Source organism: Balaenoptera musculus, chromosome 1 (genome assembly GCF_009873245.2).
Source record: "Balaenoptera musculus isolate JJ_BM4_2016_0621 chromosome 1, mBalMus1.pri.v3, whole genome shotgun sequence".
In the NCBI taxonomy this organism is placed as follows: Eukaryota; Metazoa; Chordata; class Mammalia; order Artiodactyla; family Balaenopteridae; genus Balaenoptera; species Balaenoptera musculus.
In genome coordinates, this window is record NC_045785.1 from 152,671,895 (window position 1) to 152,694,696 (window position 22,802).

At 43.1% G+C, this 22,802-nt stretch overlaps 1 protein-coding gene across 1 annotated transcript; it reads right to left on the reverse strand.

The window, feature by feature from the left end:
• Nucleotides 1-6,041: 6,041 nt before the first annotated feature.
• CTSE (cathepsin E) lies at nt 6,042-16,279 on the reverse strand. Its single transcript, XM_036825824.1, is given in 7 exon segments — nt 6,042-6,203; nt 7,926-8,161; nt 8,164-8,204; nt 9,354-9,476; nt 11,794-11,937; nt 11,939-11,988; nt 16,259-16,279. Coding segments are annotated over 7 exon segments (777 nt in total).
• Nucleotides 16,280-22,802: the final 6,523 nt, after the last annotated feature.

Consider the following 22,802-nt stretch of genomic DNA (forward strand, 5'->3'; position numbering starts at 1 on the left):
AAAAAATTTCCCCTTAAGGAAACAGGCCCAAGATAGGACTCCATAAATATTTGTTGGGTAAATGAACGAATTGTAGGACAAGAGGTCAGGCTAGATAGCGCAGGATGAGAAACAGAGATACAGGAGCTAATTTGAAAAGGTCGTAGATTTACAGGTCGTCTGCGTAGAGATGTTGACACAGGGGTTGTCTCCATAGGTTGCACTCAGCAGAGACACATCATCCCCGATGTGGGAGAGGGGAAGGAGATGGAGAGAGGAGAATGAGAGAGAGAGAAGAGGGCTGAGGCAGAACTTGAGACATACTCACATTTAAGAATCGGGAGAAAGGAAAGGATCCCAGCCAGAGGCCTGGTGAGGCAGAGACGACCAGTGTTCATTCAAGCCCCCTTACACCGCCAGGCCACAGCTCACTGCCATTTCCCACCCCCTGTAGACAGGCATGGTCATGGACCACATTTTAGCCGATGGACGGAACGGTGAACAAGACAGAGCCCCTGGTCCCATAGAGCTCAAGTCAAATGGATATAGAGAAGTGTCCCGCTGGTACTGGGCCTCTTTCAAACCTGGCCTGGGAAGACTTCTTGCAGGAGCTGCCATAATCTATCCCTGTCCACAGGACAGTAGAATGACTCTGAGGTCCTAGGGGATGTGGGAACCACAAGGCAGATGGATCCCAGGGTTTTGAAGCATCGGCTCTTCAACTGGCCTCTCCATGAACGAGGAATACGCTTTGATTGTGCTAAAGCACTGTGATCTGGGGCTTTCGTTGTTATAGAAACCAGTGTTATGTCATAACCTGGCAAGTGTTGAAAAGATGAGGGCAGATGTTGAAGCTGAGGAGAGGGGGCGTACTATGGTCCTGAGGCCTGGACTTGTAGCTCTAAACCCTGATGTGTTTTACACACCCCAAGTGTGTGGGGTGTTGGGTAAGTTCTCACATAACTCCTCTCCCCTGACCATCCTCGTAAGCACAAGTTCTTCTTTTAAGGGCTCCCCAGCCAAAGTCACTGAGGCATGCTTTGGAACTTTCCTTAGAGAAAAGAGCAGACTTCACAGTCCTGAGGCCACCGACTCCCACGCAAGACAGTCATCCCAGCCTCCCTCTTACAGTGAGTTGCACGTGCCAGAGTTCTTTAGCTGAGAACAGACACAGTGGGAAGGACAGAAGCAGGGTAGCCCTGTGACCTTGGCACTGGGAACTTGGGAGCACTCTCTGTGTGCCTGCCATGCACGACTCAGCTCCAGGCACCCCTCCGTCCTGTGGGGTCCCACTCAAGATTTCCATTCCCAGGAGAGAGAGTCTGACAGGTGTGACTTGAGGCCTGAGTCCTCCCCTGTAATGTCACTGGTGATGACGGGAACCCAGGAACCACCAGGAGAGGCTACAGGACTTAGAACAGGAGGGGAACAATTCCTCAAAGGAAGTGATGCCCGACACACGAAAATAGCAGGCTCCCGGGAATCCTTTGGCAGGGTCTTATCTCCATGTAGGAGCAGACATGAGGACGCTGTTTGGATCCTTTTGGGGGTCAGCATTAACTTTTCAGCAGCTTATACATCTTTATTTTAACAAGTAAACATTATTAGGGGGACTGTTTAGAATCTACCTTTCATCCTTGCCTTTGAGATATCCTGAACTGGCAACTACCTGGGTGGGGGAGGAGGATGAATCAGAAGCAGTGGATTAGGAGCTGGGAGACATGGATTCTACCTTCATCTCTACTTTTGACAAATGGTTTCATTGTTTTATACCCCAATTTCCCCATCTACAAAACAGGGTAAGAAAACCTCCTCTGCCTAATTTACAGATTTGTTGTGAGGGAAAGAAGAGAAAAGAAGACAAGAAAAGAACAACAAAACACCGAAAACTCCTAAAAGGATTTTAAGAAGCCAAAAGTCAAATATAAGAGCAGTTAGTTAGCAGAGCATCTGTTACGGGTTAAATTGAGTTCCCCTAAAAGATAGGTTGAAGTCTGAACCCCTGTACCTCAGAATGACCTTATTTGGAAATAGGGTCGCTGGAGGTGCAATTAAAATTGAGATGAGTTCATACTAGAGTAGGGTGGGCCTTTAATCTGATGTGACTGGTGTCCTTATAAGAGGGAGGAGTCACAGAGACAGAGACACACAGGGACGCATCATGGGATGACGGAGGCTGAGATTGGAGTGATGCAGCTGCAAGCCAAGCAATGCCGAGGATTCCAGCCAGAAGTCTGGAATAGGTGAGGAAAGTTTCTCCCCTACGATTTCAGAGGGAGCATGGCCTTGCTGACACATTGATCTGGGTCTTCTAGCCTCCAGAACTGTGAGACAATAAATATCTGTTGTCTTAAGCCATTAAATTTGTGGTACTTGGTTATGGCAGCCCTAGGAAATGAATACAGCATCCTTTAACAATTCCCAGGGCACAGTGAAGCTTTGGCCAAACCTCTTGGCCCATCCCTGAGAGGTGGTGACCTAGTATCAGACATGGGACATGGGACACGGTCCTGGATTTCAGAGGTAATAACCACTGATGTGAAGGTCACAAAGAGCCAAGGTCAGTTGTGGAAAACCCAAAGCAGCTATTAGGGTTAAGTAGGTTTACACAGGCAGCAGGAGTTTAGTCCACACTGACTGAAAGCATCACTTCTGCCTTGAGGGACCAGAGTGCTCAGAGCAGAACTGGGTTCGGGCAGCCTTGGGACTGAGCATGATTTCACTTCCTACAGATGTGATTGAAGCATCACTTTCATACTCCAGCCTCCACCACTCAGGCTCCTGGACACTCAGGCTCCAGGCCAGCACATCAGGGTTGCTGCCCATGCAGAAATCACCCTGGAGGAGAAAGTCTGCCGGGATGCCCTCTAAAGGCTGGCGCCCCGCCCTCACAGAGCTTGTGTTGTTAACCGCTCCACTATGCTGCTTTTGACTTAATTGCTTAAATATTGCTCTGAAAGCAATAATTTAGTTTTAAAAAAAGTGTATATATATATATACATATATATATATAGGCAAAAAAAGAGTAAAAACAAAGCAAAAAAAAGTGTGTGCATGTGTGTAGCTGTGAACTTCTTGGATCCTGATGCTTAGAGAGAAGGGACGCTAACATTATGAGCCAAGCGCTTCCATCCAGATAAGCTCAACTCTTCCCAAGAGCTCTGCAGGGAGAATATCCCAGAGACACAAAGTAATTAGCCAAGGATGGCAGATTGATGAGGGGTGGAGCACAGATGTGGATACAGGCTTAGGGTTAGGGTTAAGCCTGGTGTGTTTTCCACGACCCCTGCTGCCAGAAGTGACAGCTAGGGCCTCCCCCAGTTGTCTTGCAGGTCTTGGGGTGTCTCTCTTAGCACCTGGCACAAAACAAATATTTATTAAGAGAGGGTTTGATAAATAAATTGACACTGTGCTGAATGAGTTAGAAGAATGTACTGTTGGGAAATCTACTGTTAAATGAGAAAAGAAAAAGGTTTCCTTACCAATAGCCATCTCTGTTTACATATGCAAGGAAAAAAGTCTGCATAAGGTAACTTCAAATTGATAGTAATGCTTATCTCTGAGGAGGAGGCCCATGGGGGACTTTCACATATTTTAGAATAAGAAAAACGCTGAAGATATTTCCATTTTGAAAAAAGAAAAATTGAAAGGAAGGAAAAGAAAGACAAGTTGTTTCTAGTGGCAAAGGATGGTCCTTAGACCCAGATTCCCCATATCAGCTCCCTTAGGATGGGCCCTGGTTCCCAAAAGTGAAAAGCGTTCGTTCAGAGCCTCTCACTCCCTCTCTCTTTCTCTCCAACCACACCCCTCCCATGTACTATGAAATATTTTCATTTACAACAAACACATGAACACACTGCAAGGAACCAGAACTGTGGGAAAATGGGCCCAGAACATCTCTTTGTATTGAGGTCAAGTCAAAAGTTCACAGGAGCTAAATTGAAGGGGCGCCCACTGGCTAAAGGTGGGGTGATCTGAGCGTTAAAAAATGGCAGTTAAGTTGAAACATACTCTTAATTCTGAAAACTGGTAAATAAAGGGAAAAAAGCAGGTAATCTTGCCTTTCTTGTATGAGCTGCACCTCATAGTGGACAATACTTAATGAAAGGGTTGTTTTTTGTTTTTTTAATTATTTATTGATTTTTGGCTGCTTTGGTTCTTTGTTGCTACGCGCGGAGTTTCTCTAGTTGCAGCAAGTGGGGGCTACTCTTTGTTGCAGTGCGCGGGCTTCTCATTGCGGTGACTTCTCTTGTTTCGGAGCTCGGGCTCTAGGCACGTGGGCTTCAGTAGTTATGGCGCACGGACTCAGTAGTTGTGCCTTGTGGGCTCTAGAGCACAGGCTCAGTAGTTATGGCGCATGGGCTTAGTTGCTCCACGGCACGTGGGATCTTCCTGGACCAGGGCTCGAACCCGTGTCCCCTGCACTGGCAGGCGGATTCTTAACCACTGCGCCACCAGGGAAGCCCGAAAGGGTTGTTTTTTATAGAAGAGTTCCAGCTAACAAATACAGGAGGAAAAATAGAATTAGAAAAAGCCCTGTTTTCAGCCCCTAGTGATAGTGTGGATCTAAGCGAGGATCATCAGTGGCTGCTGAAACCTTCAGGTCAAACGCTGAAGGGAACGTTATCGTGGGTGGATGAGGCTGACAACTCGGGAACCCACCCATCAGTCCTAACGTTACAAACTGTGAGGCGCCCGGCATTATCTGCCCCCGATGGGATACAGTAGAGGTACCCAGCACCATTTAAGAAGTGTTCTTTCCATGAAATAAGGCCTCTAGATCTAACTATCGTTTTATAGGAACAATGAACTCAGACAACCGTGTTACATGACAGCTCTGGATTTCAACCAGTGAAATTCAGAATGTGAAACTATGGATGAAAAGAGACATTTCAAACAAATGTACTCTGTGAACCTTGAAACAAACAAGTCAACTGTAAAAATGACCAAACATTTATGAGGCAATAGGAAACATCTGAACACTGACAGCACATTTAAGAATACTGGTTTCACACACAAGGAACTATATTCAATATTCTGTGATAAATCATAATGGAAAAGAATATGAAAAAGAATATATATATGTATAACTGAATCACTTTGTTGTACAGCAGAAATTAACACAACATTGTAAATCAACTATGCTTGAATAAAATTAATCAAAAAAAAAAATACTGGTTTCCCTTGTTATCTGAAAGTAGAAGTTTCCTATGAAACTATGCTAATGGACACATCTTGTTAATGGACACACAAATTAAATCAAGATAAAGCTCAGATGCTCACAGATACAGTTCAAAGCTATGGAGGCTTGATGCCCAGATGCTGAGTGTAGTTCCCATGAAGGAGCTTGGTGGTGCCACTCTCACTGCTTGGGTATGCCCTGCCTCTATAAAAGCTTGCTGCAAAACAAACACTGACTGTTTTTTTCGATTTCTGCCTTTTTTTCATAAGTGCAAAAATCCTCTTTGGATTCCTTTAGTTTAGGGAAAACAGGTACTAATGTAGGTCTTTCATAAAAGCAAAATGGTATAAAGTGAACTTTTGGAAAGCAGGGGATACCTGTATTAGAAGGGTTTATGGATAAATATTTGATGTGATGATTTATGATGTGATGCTAAGAATTTTACTTCAAAATAATCCAGGCATGTGGGGCTGGAGAGAGGAGTAGCTGGTGATACAGATAAAACAGGCCCTGCCATGTGTGGATGGGTTGTGGAAACTGAGTGGGGCTGCACAGGGATTTATTGTACTACAATTTCTGCTTGTGCACATGTTTGGAAATTTCCATAATAAAATATTTAGCAAAAAGCGATAAAAAGTATGGGCATACAACTTAATTCTTGCATTATGATGTTGGTGGATTTGGTGTGTATGTGGGTGTATGAAGTATGTGTGTGAGTGTGTATGTGTGTGTTCTCATGCTCTGTTTCATTCTAATTTGGGTTGCAGCTCTGGAAAAACTGCATTCTATTGAAAATAACTTTGACAGCTGTGGAGAATGTCCCAACCTAATAGGCCCAGGTGAATTTCCAGGGGGGCTGGCACGGACACAAGGCCCCTGCTTAGGGGACTGCTGGGGCCAGCCCCACATGGTTATTCCCATGGTCAAAGGCAGTAAAACTGTTTAATGATACATTGCTTAGGGTCCGGAAGGACCAAGTTGGAGGTTGGATGTCAGAACCTTGAAAGCCACTGATTAAGAACTTCATTCCATCCATGAATTTCTGGAATTGGAAAGAAGAATATAAATGACGTATAGGGAAAGAAGGAAGTAGTGCTGTCTAGAGGCTGTACTGTGTAGTAGTGGTAGCTATACCAAATGGCCTTGGACAGCCACTTCACAATTTTGGTTGGTTGGTTCTTTCTTCCATTTCATATACCTATACATGTTTACTCAAAAAAGTGTTTGCACAATTTCATATACATGGGTCTTGGCTTCTAAGTTCTACAATGTTGATAATTGTTCATCTGTTATACACCTCCACTCCTTACCACCAACTTAACGATTGGGAAAACTGAAACCTTGTTGCATGGCTGGAACAGCAAAAGGTTTGGCATTAGAAGATCTTGGTTTAAATTCTGGTTTCTTTAGTTTCTAGCAAAGCTCACCTTAATTTTTTAAGGGAGAGTAATTGCTCTGTAAGTGGCTAGCCACTGCTACTCTCTTGCTAAGTTCTGGGAAGAATCATTTGAGTGGCTCCTTCAAGTTATAAGGCAAGTAGGTATCCATTGATCCGTGAGAGGAGTATAACGTCTCCCAACCTTATTTGGTTTGGTAAAGACTTGGGGTCTAACAGGCAGGAGTTGTCTTTCCAACGACCACTTGAAATTTGAGGTTGCTGATGAGGGTTTGGGAAAATTCACTGAGAGCTTCGAGTCTTCTTGAGAAGAAGGGGATAAAAATGCAAAGTTATGACAGCATCCTCGATGGATTAAGGTGGCTTTGATTGAAAACTGCTAGCATAAAAGGACAATAGCACCATAATGGGTACAGGGAAGGGTGTGCGGGTGAGCAGGGACTCACGTCGGGTGAAGGGGAGAGAGTGTGGGGTGTTGGAGTGGGGAAAGGTGTATAGACTAATGAAATTAGCACAGTTGAAATGTGTAGCTTGTCCTCAGCATCGTGTTCACAGTTGCAGCTCTAGAATTCCTTTGTTGGAGGAGCTTAGGAGACTTGACATGAAGCTTGTGTTTTAAAGCAAAACATTTGTTTTCACTTGCATTGTCTGTTTATATTTGGTGGCTTTGGGAAGGGGTGAGTGGAGATCAAGTTATGGGGGTAGGTAAAGCCCTCTGTCTACGCCTTAGTGCTTCCATCCTGGTGCAGTCACCCTGATGCTGCAGGTGACTCTTGGGCAAAGTTGGTGTGTTAAAGTGTGTCGCCAAAGAAACGCGATATTGAAAATTCAGGATCATAGATTTCCAAAACACCTGGAAGTTCCCTTTCTACCTCACTCTCCAAACTTACCAGTCGCCTGCAACAAGACATTTTCTTGTTTGAGGACAATGTTAACTTGAATGTTAGAAGAGATATAACCTTATTCCGTATCCCCCTACCTCTAGCAGCTCATATCTTGAACCATTTAACTCTCTGAGTATCCTCATCTATAAAATGGGCTAATAATATCCCAGTCTGACTTGGTGGTTGAAGAGATTAAGCTTTATCAGTTGAAAAGTCCTACCTGACAATGTCAGAAAACCTCATTAAATGGCTTGTCCAAGGTTTGCTGCTGCTTCATGGCAGAACAGGAAGTTAGAACCAGCCCAGCAGTGTTTCCGCCATCGGCAGTACCACCCCTCCCGGAGGGAATGCTTTCAGAGCTGGATAAGATGGGAGGGAGGCAAGGGGTAAAGACACCCTGAGTACAGGCGACTGTTTGGAAAGGGGAAGTGGCAGGCGTGTGAGCATGGCCCTGTGACTTGCAGAATAAGGAAACAGTTCTCGCCAGCAAGGTGTAGGCAGTTGGTTGGAGGGTGTGGGGGACCCCATTGATGGTGAAGGTGACATCCAGCAAGACACCGATGTTGACACATTCCACAGTGTACGAAAACACAGCACAGAGGATCCATTCAGAGGCCTCCCAATTCCCCATCCATGGGCTCTGCCCCAGGGATCTGTGCAGCTGCTTGCTACTGCCTGAGGGGCCTGTGATGAGGGAGGCCCCTGGGTCTACAATGGCCTGCAGCCTTCAGAGAAGAACATCATGGTGCCTCCCACCTGGATTCTGAGGACAAAGGAAGCATCGTCAGCTACTCCTACCTGCCCCTTCCCCTTTCTCCCCCTAAGCTTCCCTGGCACCCCAGCAGCTCTCACTCTCTGCTGGGTTCTCTAATCTGCTGATGCACATTAGTAATTTCCATTTTGGTCTCTCTCACCACATGAGTGTTTCTCAATTTTTTTTTTTTTTTTGACTGAGATGCATAGCAGGAAATACATTTACTTCTTGACCCAGTACACACACACACATGCACACACACACACATGCACACACACACGCAGGAAATAAAAATTTCATGAAACTGTACTTAACCTTAATATGTGAAGTGCACTCTGATTTTTTTCTATTTTAGCCCATTTCATTAAAAAATGTAGGTCACGATCCCCTAAAATGATGTCATGACCCATAAATGGGTAAATCCTTGCAGTTTGAAAAACCCTCAGTAGACAGTAAACATTGGAGCCTTTATGGCTTTTGTATCTCTGTGCCTAGCACATGCCTGTCCCCTTGCAGGAACTTATCTTCAGCTGAATTGAAACTTGAATTACATTTCTTTGAATTCCTGCACTGTCTAGTACAGTGTTAGGTATGTGGCACTTTCCCTGATTGCTCCATGCCTCTGTGTGTGTGTAGACTCAATCAATGCCACCCACTCCATGAAACCCTTGAGGAGTTCTTCAGATAGAAGTGGTCTTGCCCTTTCTGCTGGGCCACTTTGGTGGTCCATCTCATGGAGTACTGACCACTTTCTACTCTACATGGTAGTAGTTTGTGTATAGGTGTCATCTTCTGCAATGATTTGTGAAGGCAAAATCTGAGTCCAATTCGCTTTTGCACCCCTGTGTCACTCAGCCCTTGCCTTACATGTTAATTCATGTTGAATGAGTAGTTGGCCGAGTGTTAGTATTTACTGTCTGTTGAATTGGAGATACACCACATGGACAAGAAAGGAAGCTGAGAGTTGGTACCGTGTGCCTGCTGCCCCGTCCTGCCCTCTGCTCAGCACCTCCATATTCTAGCCTCATGCAGCCAGCTCCCAGCGCCCTCTCTCAGTGACCAGCAGTTTCATTCAGGTCAATTTAGTTAATCCAATTTCAGTTGAGCCTGTTAGGAGTTCTTCCCTCATTCTGTAAATACTCTGTGGAGGATACTTACGTGTCCACTGCAATCTGCCAGTAGCCTTGTTTGGTGACTGGGACTCAATCTATGTTCCCAGAGAGATGGGAGTGGTCATAGCCTCTGAAAATCAGCTCGCTACCTGCACCACCTCCTGTGTCACTACATGGAAAGTAAGGCAGATTGTCAAGGAAGGGCCACTGGAAAACCTTAGGGGCGAGCCTCAGCCAGGCCCCTGCTTCTTGGTCTGGTCACTCACACCAAGTACCTAGATAGGCAGAAATATCTGCCTGTGCTTTGAGACCAGGGCCTCTGACTGCTGCAAGTTGATTAGTCTGAGCCTCTTGGGCAAACAATAGAAACAACTCTGCTCAATGATTTGTGAATATCCTCCTGCTTCTTGGATAGAAGGGGTAGGGAGGTGAGAAATGGAGACCACAGATCTGATCAAGCAGAACTCATGCAGCACCAAGGCCAGGACCATCGTGGGGTGTGCATTCACCATGCAACTTGAGGCATCCCCAAAGACTCCTTTGCCCCAAGTATCTTCTCCACTATTGTGGTGGTGCCTGGAATTTCCACAGTATTCACTCTTTCGTATTAGGCAAAGACACTAATTGAACACGAAGTGACTTACTGGAGCTTGAACATTTATTAATATTGTGTTGATTTCTCAGAATATGTTCTGCCACCTAGCAGGATCCTGCAGAAATAGGACCTAAAACTGATTTGTTTTCAGGAGGAAAAGGATCAGAGAAAGACAAAAATTGGGGCCCTGTATGCAGGGCAGTAAAGGGGAAGGGAAGTGGATATCTGTAGGAATCCAAGGAAAACAGTTTTCAAGGCACGAGGTGGGAGGAACTGATGTTTGTTGATGGCCTTTATGCAAGGCGCTGTGCTAGAAATTTTCCCTGCCTCATCTTATTAATTCTCACGTCAACCTAGTGTCCATTTGAGAAAAATGAGGCTCAGGGAGATGAAGTAATGCAAGAGGGGAGATTTCCTTTTTTTAAAATTAATTAATTTATTTTTGACTGCGTTGGGTCTTCGTTGCAGCATGCAGGCTTTCTTTAGTTGCGGCGAGCAGGGGCTACTCTTTGTTGTGGTGCACGGGCTTCTCATTGTGGTAGCTTCCCTTTGTTGCGGAACATGGGCTCTAGGCACGCGGGCTTCAGTAGTTGCGGCACGTGGGCTCAGTAGTTGTGGCTCCCGTGCTCTAGAGTGCAGTAGTTGTGGCGCATGGGCTTAGTTGCTCTGCAGCATGTGGGATCTTCCTGGACCAGGGCTCGAACCCATGTCCCCTGCATTGGCAGGCAGATTCTTAACCACTGAGCCCCCAGGGAAGTCCCAAGAGGGGGGGATTTAAATCCAGGTCAGTCTGACTGCAAAGTCTTTGCTGTTTTCCACCACAATTCACATCTTTCCAGGCCGAAAGGGAGCAGGAAGCTCTGAAAGGAAGAAGCAAGGTGTCCAGACACCTGCCCTCTTAATCACAGTTCTGTCCAGGCCTGGTCTCCACTGCAATCAGGCTGGAGAGGAAGCCATTTGATGGAGGAGATTCAAGGCTCTCCATGTGAGAGAGGAGAGCGAGAGAAATGGGCTTCTGCTGAAACAGGGTAAGCTCAGGCCAAGTTTCCTTGGGAAGGAGTCAGAGAGGTAAGAAATCTCCTCCCTGACCCTCCCAGGACCCCAGGTAAACGTGCCCAAGGGCTGGTGAGTCTCATGACCTTTTCCAACCACAACATGCAATTTAAAAAATTGTATAAATTGGCAAAGAACACATAAAATCGACCCTCTTAGCCATTTTTAAGTGTACAGTTCAGTAGTGTTAAGTATATTCACATGGTTGTGCAACCAATCCCCAGAACCTTTTCATCCTATAAAATTGAAACTCTATAGCCATTCAATAACTTCCTGCTTGTTCCTTCCCCAGCCCCTGGCAGCCACCATTCTACTTTCTGTCTCTATGAATTCCACTACTGTTAGAATTTTCTTCCTCTTTCAGGCTGAATAACTTTCTGTTGTATGTATATACTACATTTTGTTATTCCATCCATTAATGTGTAATTATTTTATTGTCAGCTAACATTTGAATTCTTTTTCCTGCCTCCTCCCACTAGAATTAAGCTTTTTGAGGGCAGGGACTGTCTCTCTTGTTCCGTTGTGTTCCCAGTGCCTGACAACATGGTGAGCACATAATAGGGGCTTGATAAATACTTATTCACTGCATAAATGAATGTCCAATCCCAGAGATTCTTTAATTACTCCAGTGTGGTACAGTTTACAAAGTCCTTTTTTCAACGACTTTGAGGCAAACCGCATTTTCTCAATATTCAGAGAGGGTAAGTGTTTTGCCCCAAATCACACAGCTGATACGAGACCAAGCAAGAGCTCCAACCCAGGTGTAGTGACTGCTAAGTCTAGACATGTTGTCTCCCTATAGTCATAACCTTAACCTGGTGGGTCTGACGGGCCTTACCTGCTCGTGTACACAGAAAACACGGGTAGATCCACCAGCTTCTGGGCCATTGTGTCGAACACCAGGGTCACCCTTTCAGCAGCCAAGCAGGGGTATCCCAGGCCCAGAATGCCATCAGACTCTGCATTCATAAAGGACTGGTCAGTCTGTGACACTCTCTTCAAATTGCTGACCGACCTCAGTCAGTCCTTCTACCTAATTGTGGAGCCTGAAGGAAAATCACACAGATCTTTGGCAAACAGGCTCAGATTCTTGAAGTCTTCTTCTGTCCTAAAGCTAATTCTTCCCCTACTCAATTTTCCTTGGTTAAATGGATACAACAATTTTTGCCATGTTCCCATCCACTTAATATTTTCTATATAAACATTTTTTATGGAAGTATAATACAGAAATCACAAGTGTACAGTGTTTTCACAGACTGTACACATCCATGTAATCAAGCTCGTAAATCAAGAAACAAGACATTACAACCCCATTGCCAGAAACCCCTTCAACTACCCTGCCAGTCATTGAGACTTTCCTCAAGAGTAACCAATCTCAAAAAAAAAAAAAAAAAACCCGCAAGGTAACCCATATCTTGGCTTCTAACAGCTTATACTGTCTTTGCCTATTTTTGAATTTTATATGAATGGAATCATATGGTCTGAATTCTTTTTTATCTGGCTTTTGTCACTCAACATGATGTTATTGCATGCTGTTGTGGAATTTTCATTGTCTTTAGTATTCCATGTTATGAATATATCATCATTATTTATCCATTCTACCACTGATGGATATTTGGGGTGTCTCCTGTATTTGACTATTGCTAATAGTGTTGCTTGTACTTGTCTTTTGGTGAACATGTGTACATATTACTGTTGGATATATGCCTAGGAGTAAAACTGCTAGATAATAGGGCTTGCAAGTGTTTTGCTTGAGTAAATACTGACAGTTTTCCAAAGTGATTGTATCAATTAACATTTCCAATACCAATGTTTTGAAAGGTCCAGTTGTTCCATATCCTCACCAATACGGGCTATTGCCTATCTTTTCCACTTTAGTCTTCTAGTGAATATGCAGTGGGCTACATTGAGGTTGTAATTTGTATTTCCAGATGACTAATAAAATTGGACATTTGTATATCCTCTTTTGTGAAGTGGGTTATCTACAATTTTCTTATCGATTAGTAGGAGTTCTTTATTTATTCTGGAATAAAGTCCTTTGTTGGATATATGTACTACAAATATCTTCTCCCAGATTGTGGCTGATGTTTTTACTCTCTTAATGGTGCTTTTTGATGAGCAGAAGATATGAATTTCAATGCAGTCAAATTGATCAGTTTTCCCCCTTATAATTAGTAGTTTTTAAAAACTTGTTACAAAAATTTTTGCCTACCTTAAGGTCATGAAGACATCTTCCTATTTTTTTTCTAAGAGCTTTATTGTTTTGCTTTTCACATTTATATATATCTACAATCTATCGGAAGTTTGATAATGTGTGAGTTAAGATCCATTTTTCCTTTATTAGAAGTCAGATTTATTGAGATATGATTAATACACAATAATTCACCCTTTTAAGTGTACAGTTCAGTGATTTTTGATACACAAATAGTTTCTGTTTGCTAATATTTTGTTTACAACTTTTGTGTCTACATTCATGAGAAAGAGACTGGTCTGTAATTTTCATTTCTTGTAATGTCCTTTTCAAGTTTGTTATTAAATTTATGCTGGCCTCATAAAATGAGTTAAGAAATGTCTCTTCTTTATCAATTATCTGGAAGAGTTTGTCTAAGATTGGTGCTATTTCTTCTTTAAATGTTTGAGGGAATTTACCAATGAGGCTATCTGGACCTGGAGTTTTCTTTGTGGAAAGGTTTTTAAGAATAGAGTCAAAGTTTAAATAGATACTGGAGTATCCATTCAATGTTAAATAGATATTGGAGTATTCATTCAGTGTTAAATAGATATTGGAGTATTCATTCAATGTTTAAATAGATATTGGAGTATTATATTTTCTAATTTTTTTCTTGTGTCAGTTTTGACATGCTCTATTTCTCAAGGCATTTGCCAATTTTAAAAAATTGTCAAATTTATCGAAATAAAATTATTCTTGATATCCTCTTATTATCATTTTAATGTCTGTAGCGTCTTTAGTAACGTGTTACTTTTTACTTCTAATATTGTTAAGTGTATTTTTTTTCTTTTTCTTGAACAGTTTTGCTAGAGGTTTACCAGTTTGATCAATCTTTGTAAAGACTTCATTCCTGGCTTTGTTGATTTTCTCTATTGTGTGACTTTTCTATTGTATGAATGTTCCACTCTTCTATTTATTATTTCCTTCCTTCTACTTTCTTTGGGTTTGATTTGCTCTTCTTTGTGGTTCTCTTGTTTTTTTATTTGTTTGTTACTTGAAATAGTTGCTGAGACCGTTGATTTTCAGCTTTTCTAATACTCACATTTCAGGCTGTAATTGTTTCTTGAAGGACTGCATTAGGTGCATCCACAAATATTGACATGTCATATCTTCATTATCTGTAATAGTTAAGGTTTTATAAGAGAAACAGAGTCATTAGGAGCTATATCTAGAAAGGATTATATTCTAGATATTTGACAGTATGCAATTGGAGGTCCTGGCTAACAGAGTACATTAGGATGTTGCTTCTGCCCTGGTGCTGCAGTCTCAAGTCTACAGTTTGGACAGTCAGCAAGGGAAGACAGATGTCAAGTGGGAGAAGAAGGGTGAATTGAACCCTTAAGGTTGAAGGGGAACGGGAACCTGCACTGTTCTCTCACTGCCTCTAAGCCTCAGTGATGGGGGAGCCTGCAGCACAAGCTGACACTGTCTGTCACAGAGGCCACCACTGCTGTCACACATGCCAACGCTTCCTAGCTCTGGAGTAGGAGGTAGGGGACCTGGATTAGGTCAGCTCTGCCATGACCAGCCAGCCATCTGGCAAGTCTCCTAACTGCCGCTGAGAGCTCTGCTTTCCGTCTCTGAAGCCCAAGAGGCAGATGGACTTGGAGCTTGGAGATAACTTGGGCCCTGCCTTGGGCTCCAAAAATGTTAAAAAGGACATCAGAAGGACTTGGGGACCAGCCCAGACCCTTGACCCTTGCCCCCAAGTGAACAAATCCTCTTTGGCATTTACCCACTTTGCAAGAGTCCTTCCTTTTGACCTTTCACTGGGGAGAAAGTGTGAGCCAGAAGTGGCTGGAAGTGGTGAGATTCTGGTTAACGCTGAGCCCCTGCCTGGTTTTGCCCCTAATTGCCCATGTGTGCCATCGGGACTGAAGATGGTCACTATAGAAACCTTACCCTGAGAGACTTCCTTCAGACCCTCCAGGCAAGCCCACTGCTATAGCAGGTGAGGACGCCGAGGCACAGAGAGGTTAAGTGACTGGCCCAAGAGCATGCACTTCACTCAGTGGCCAGGATTAGGACCCAGGCCTCCTGCCTTCCAGGCCAGTGATCTTTCCACTACAGAATTACCATCATCATCACCATGATCCCTCCCTCCCCTCCCATCTTCCAGGCCAGTTAGCCCCCATATCCCCTTGCCTCTGTTTGTTGTGAGTGGAGGGTGTGGCTGGCTGACACGTGAGAAAAACTTTGTTGGTCTGTGCAGCCGTGGCCACCCGGCCACTAACTAGATCAGAGACATCCTGGATGGTCTGCGAGGAGCTCCAGGCTCTGGCTGGATTTGGAAAGTTTGGCACAGATTAGAGGCAGGAACGTGGGGAACGTTTGTCCAGAACGAATGGTCTGTTATCTCTGGAAACACCCGGAACTGCACCTGCCCCGGTTGCAGGTTTCTGATCCTCCCACGCTGGAACCAAATATTGTTGTGGACGATTTGAACACTTTCCCTAGGGAACAAAAGCCCTTGGGTGTGTGGGTGATGGTGCGTGTGCACGTGTGTATGTACGTGTGTGTGTGTGTTCTTTACAAAAAGGGAGAGGGAAGAGCATTTGGGGTGAAATGGTACCATGTGGGCAAAAACAGGTCATAGTACAGACAACGATCCAGTCTCTGCAGTCTGTCAGCACTGGGAGAGGGTCCTGGGGGGCAGAGAGAGAGAGAGAGACAGACAGACAGACAGACAGACAGAGAGACAGAGAGCGTGCGAGCGCCTCAGGCCTCAGGGATGTGGATTGGAGGCTGGTTTGGAGGCAGAGGTTTTGTCTGTTACCAGAACATTTGAAGGCTGTTGAGGGTGACACTATCCAGTCAACTTTTCTGGAGCTTCAGCTTCCAGAATGTAAATTAATATTAAGAGGACGGTTGCTCAGCGCTCTGTGGAAATTGGCTCTAGCAGGGTGTGATAGTCCTGGAGACTGTGCGTCATTATGATACGTAAGCAGCACTTCCCCTCGTGCTCAGCCGGCCCCTGACCACAGCGGGGCCAGCAACCCAGGATGCTCTTGGCCCTGGCTCTGCCGAACTCAGCAGCTCAGCACGGACATGACCAACCGGAAAGTGTCCCAACCTCATTCTGCTCGAAGGTCATGACTGGCGGGAAATATACTATGCGATGTGTGGTACAGCAGGAAGAGGGCCTGGCTGGGGTGCCTGGACCCAGACTTGGCTCTGCCATTCACTCACCATATGACTTTGGATAGATCACTTTTCTCTAAATCCAGTTTCCTTGTCTGTAAAATGAAGAGGGTGGATTGGGTGATACTACGAGGAACATTTTGGGGGCATAGGCTATGTGCCAGGCTCTGCCCTAAGGATCTTACAAGCATTAGCTCATTCAGTATTCACACCAGTCCCATCAGGTAAGTATTATTTTTAAGCCCATTTTACAGATGAGGTAACTGAATCACAGAGGGTTTAAGTAACTTGCATAATGTGCCATAACAAGGATTCAAACCCAGGTTTTTCCTGACTTTCAAGTTGATGGTCTGTACTAGATAATGTCTAGCGTTTGACATTCAAGAGTTTCTTCCTGGAAGAGAAAAACAGAGAGAGGATGGGAAGGAGGAGGAAAGGGGAAGAGAGGGAGAGAGACTAATTTCCTACATGGTGGAAATTTTGAGGCCTTTTAACTGTAAGAGAGAGGGGTGTGTGCAGGATGGAGTATGGTGGTAAGGAGCTGTGTGATGAGAAATCTTGTCATTGCTTACTTTTTGCAAGTATTTTCTGTTTCATCTTCAAGGGACCTCTCAGCAGGATCATTATTGTATTGTAGACAGGTGCAAAAATTCTCCCATGCACCCCTCTGCTTGTTACCCTCCCCCACCTGGACACTGAATTATGAAAACCAAAAGTTTAAGGTGGTCGAAACATTTGTTTACTGCTATAAAGAGCATCTGGCACTGGACGTGTATTCTCTCCCATGGCTTGATCTTCTTTGGTTTGGCAAAGCTTCTTGCTTTCATGCAGCTGGAAATAAGAAGGATCCAATGTCCCCAGCAACTTGCCATGTCAAGAATTCAATTAGTTTGAGTCATTTCCAAAACCGCTGTCAACTCCATTCTGGGAAAGTGCCTTTCAGACCAGAAATTGTTGGGTGTGTAGTCAGCAAAAGGCACAGGCGCGGGGGAAGTTTCCCACTGCAATATTGCATGTGCGTGTGCCTGTGCATGCGTGTGCACGGGTCCCTGTACCTGTAAGCAGGGAGAGCAGATCATGTCTCAGATTTGCCAGAGAACAGGACACACGCCAGCACCGCCAGCTTCTGTGCTTGTTACTGAGACCAGACTTCAAAAGCAGACAAAGCAGGGTTTGGATTTCAATGCTGCTACTTAGATGACTGTGTGACATTGGGGTAGTTTTGGAGTTTCAGACCTCTCTACTGTAGAAAAGGAAGAATGATTTCGTTGTTGGATGATGTGAGGATTCCAGGAGACCATCCTTGCAGTGAGTGCTTTCTGTGTGTCATCCAGCCCAGGGCTGGTACGCTGGCTAAACCATATGAACCGGGACAGGCGCCCAACATTAACTGAGTGCCACACACTGCTCTAAGTGCTTTAACTATCTTCAGTCATGTAATCCTCTCAACAACCCCATAAGGTAAATAGTCCCAGAGAGAGAAAGGAGTTTGTCCAAGACCACACAGCTGGTAATGATGGAACCAGGCTTGAACCCAGGAAGTCTCACTATAGAGTCTGCGATCTTACACAACACTGCTGTCTGGAGCATATGTGTATGTTACTGTACGTATTAACAGACTGAAATTCATTGTGGAGATCATCCACCCTTATGTGTATTGTAACTGTTCAAGAATGTTATCAAGGTTTCCACATGTCCTTAGTTTTCACTGTGTGATCCGGGGCTCAACCATTTAAAGTCTAGAAAACGAAAATTCTCCCTGACCCTTAGTTTCCTTATCTGCAAAATGGGAAAATGGGGATGTTAGGAAGATTAAATAAAAGCATTTGTGAAAATGCATGACACACAGTAAATGATCAATAAATACCTGCTAAAATTTTTATTATAAGGGAAGAGAGATTATGCTTAGGCAAACGTGACATAAATCTGATGCGTTCCTTTGTTATCTCCCTGGGTTTTCATTTTCAGATTTCTAGTGACAGGGGCCTCACCTCGGCAGTACTCCTTTCTTGACTACTTTTATTTCCTCTACCAGGACTGGACTCTCTGAACCAGTTCCCATCCTGGAATTTCCCCAAGCACCCTCAGGGTAGGGTTTAGGCTGTAGCTAAATAGAATAAAGGCAGAATTTTTTTTTTTTAAACATCTTTATTGGAGTATAATTGCTTTACAATGGTGTGTTAGTTTCTGCTTTATAACAAAGTGAATCAGTTATACATATACATATGTCCCCATATCTCTTCCCTCTTGCATCTCCCTCCCTCCCACCCTCCCTATCCCACCCCTCTAGGTGGTCACAAAGCACCAAACTGATCTCCCTGTGCTATGCGGCTGCTTCCCACTAGCTATCTATTTTACATTTGGTAGTGTATATATGTCCATGACACTCTCTCACCCTGTCACATCTCACCCCTCCCCCTCCCTATATCCTCAAGTCCATTCTCTAGTAGGTCTGTGTCTTTATTCCCGTCTTGCCACTAGGTTCTTCATGGCCTTTTTTTTTTTTTTCCTTAGATTCCGTATATATGTGTTAGCATACTGTATTTGTTTTTCTCTTTCTGACTTACTTCACTCTGTATGACAGACTCTAATTCCATCCACCTCATTACAAATACCTCCATTTCATTTCTTTTTATGGCTGAGTAATATTCCATTGTATACATGTGCCACATCTTCTTTATCCATTCATCTGATGATGGACACTTAGGTTGCTTCCATGTCCTGTCTATTGTAAATAGAGCTGCAATGAACATTTTGGTACATGGCTCTTTTTGAATTATGGTTTTCTCAGGGTATATGCCCAGTAGTGGGATTGCTGGGTCATATGGTAGCTCTATTTTTAGTTTTTTAAGGAACCTCCATACTGTTCTCCATAGTGGCTGTATCAATTTACATTCCCACCAACAGTGCAAGAGTGTTCCCTTTTCTCCACACCCTCTCCAGCATTTATTGTTTCTAGATTTATTGATGATGGCCATTCTGACTGGTGTGAGATGATACCTCATTGTAGTTTTGATTTGCATTTCTCTAATGATTAATGATGTTGAGCATTCTTTCATGTGTCTGTTGGCCATCTGTATATCTTCTTTGGAGAAATGTCTATTTATCAAGAGAAAAAGGGAGAAGACTCAAATCAATCGAATTAGAAATGAAAAAGGAGAAGTAACCACTGACACTGCAGAAATACAAACGATCATGAGAGATTACTACAAGAAACTCTATGCCAATAAAATGGACAACCTGGAAGAAAGGGACAGACTCTTAGAAATGCACAACCTGCCGAGACTGAACCAGGAAGAAATAGAAAATATGAACAGACCAATCACAAGCACTGAAATTGAAACTGTGATTAAAAATCTTCCAACAAACAAAAGCCCAGGACCAGATGGCTTCACAGGCGAATTCTATCAAACATTTAGAGAAGAGCTAACACCTATCCTTCTCAAACTCTTCCAAAATATTGCAGAGGGAGGAACACTCCCCAACTCATTCTACAAGGCCACCATCACCCTGATACCAAAACCAGACAAAGATGTCACAAAGAAAGAAAACTACAGGCCAATATCAGTGATGAACATAGATGTAAAAATCCTCAACAAAATACTAGCAAACAGAATCCAACAGCACATTGAAAGGATTATACACCATGATCAAGTGGGGTTTATTCCAGGAATGCAAGGATTCTTCAATATACGCAAATCAATCAACGTGATGCATCATATTAACAAATTGAAGGAGAAAAACCATATGATCATCTCAATAGATGCAGAGAAAGCTTTCGACAAAATTCAACACCCATTTATGATAAAAGCCCTGCAGAAAGTAGGCATAGAGGGAACTTTCCTCAACATAATAAAGGCCATATATGACAAACCCACAGCCAACATTGTCCTCAATGGTGAAAAACTGAAACCATTTCCACTAAGATCAGGAACAAGACAAGGTTGCCCACTCTCACCACTATTATTCAACATAGTTTTGGAAGTGTTAGCCACAGCAATCAGAGAAGAAAAAGAAATAAAAGGAATCCAAATCGGAAAAGAAGAAGTAAAGCTGTCACTGTTTGCAGATGACATGATACTATACATAGAGAATCCTAAAGATGCTACCAGAAAACTACTAGAACTAATCAATGAATTTGGTAAAGTAGCAGGATACAAAATTAATGCACAGAAATCTCTTGCATTCCTATATACTAATGATGAAAAATCTGAAAGTGAAATTAAGAAAACACTCCCGTTTACCATTGCAACAAAAAGAATAAAATATCTAGGAATAAACCTACCTAAGGAGACAAAAGACCTGTATGCAGAAAATTATAGGACACTGATGAAAGAAATTAAAGATGATACAAATAGATGGAGAGATATACCATGTTCTTGGATTGGAAGAATCAACATTGTGAAAATGACTGTACTACCCAAAGCAATCTACAGATTCAATGCAATCCCTATCAAACTACCACTGGCATTTTTCACAGAACTAGAACAAAAAATTTCACAATTTGTATGGAGACACAAAAGACCCCGAATAGTCAAAGCAATCTTGAGAATGAAAAATGGAGCTGGAGGAATCAGGCTCCCTGACTTCAGACTATATTACAAAGCTACAGTAATCAAGACAGTTTGGTACTGGCACAAAAACAGAAATATAGATCAATGGAACAGGATAGAAAGCCCAGAGATAAACCCACGCACATATGGTCACCTTATCTTCGATAAAGGAGGCAAGCATATACAGTGGAGAAAAGACAGCCTCTTCAATAAGTGGTGCTGGGAAAATTGGACAGGTACATGTAGAAGTATGAAATTAGAGCACTCCCTGACACCATACACAAAAATAAACTCAAAATGGATTAAAGACCTAAGTGTAAGGCCAGACACTAACAAACTCTTAGAGGAAAACATAGGCAGAACACTCTAAGGCAGAATTTTAATCTCAGGGTCTTATTCAAATTGAATTTGTCTCCACTTCTAAAAACTCTTATCTTGTTCCTGGTCCATTAGATGTTTTGGAAACCCACAAGAGGAAAACACATAATAGAGTTGCAATTAAGATGACGTCTATTCCATGGTCTTCATTTATACCAGGTAAACTGTATTTGAACTACATGCAGGCAGCTTTGTTTTAATCTGCTTGGCTACCTATGTAGCTCCTTTAAAAATCTTATTGTTCAGATATCTAAGAGCCAAACTCATTCCATTCCATTTAAAATGTTTTCATTTAGTCCTCCTCCTTTCCCCAGTTCCCTTCCTCTTATTCAATGAACTTTAAAACAAAAAACAAAACTGAGAACAGCACATCTAGGAATTAAGAGTTTTGCCAGTGTTTCTTTGTGCTGTAAGCAAGCGAACTTATTAGGTGTTATTTCCTTAATTTATGCCTGAAATTGAAAAGTATTTCTGGCTTTCTCCATGGCCTGTTGTAACAAGTAGGAGTTTTATATATAGATTAATTTCAGCATTGGGCACTGAATTAGGACAGTCCTCAAATCATTGCTTGGCCCTTCAAACAGCCTAGCTAAAAGATGCTGATATTTTATTTAGTACTGCAAACTTCAAGTGATTCAAATATCTTGCTTTCTGAACCAAGATATATTTACAGTTCATTTTGGGGTTTTTATGCCCAAGGAGGATTCTGCATTCCAGCATTAAATCCGCTTAATTTTAAAACTTTTATGAAAAGTAACAGCTGGAATATACTCCCAGTCTTAAAAATAAATGCCTGATTTAAAGCAAATAGGTTATGCTGAAGTATAATAAGCTTTATACTCTCTCAAAAATGGTATTATCTTTATTTGCTAGATTTTTAAAAGCTTTTAAGAGGGCTGTAACAGTTGCTGCTAGTATTTTGTTAGGGTTCTACCAGTATTTAGTTTTTACGTCATCCTAATGTATAGTTTCAAGTCTTACTAGACAATCTGAATTCCACTACATTTCTGTTTGGCTCCAACATTCCATTTAGCTTGACCAGTCTAATTTAACATGTGTTTGTTGGAGGTCATTAATGTTACTTGTACAATGCTGTCATTCTATGACATCCATATGAATTTTGGTGTATATCACATTGCATTCAATCTGCTGTAATTATGCTTAGAAATACTACAGTAACTAGATGCAGTGTGAATTTTTTCCATTAAGAGTAAGTCAGTGGCTTCCCTGGTGGCACAGTGGTTAAGAATCTGCCTGCCAATGCAGGGGACACGGGTTCGAACCCTGGTCCGGGAAGATCCCACATGCCGCGGAGCAACTAAGCCCGTGCGCCACAACTACTGGGCCTGCACTCTAGAGCCCGTGAGCCACAACTGCTAAGCCCGCGTGCCACAACTACTGAAGCCCGTGAGCCTAGAGCCCATGCTCTGCAACAAGAGAAGCCACTGCAATGAGAAGCCCACACACTGCAATGAAGAGTAGCCCCCGCTCACCATAACTAGAGAAAGCCCGTGCACAGCAACAAAGACCCAATGCAGCCAAAAA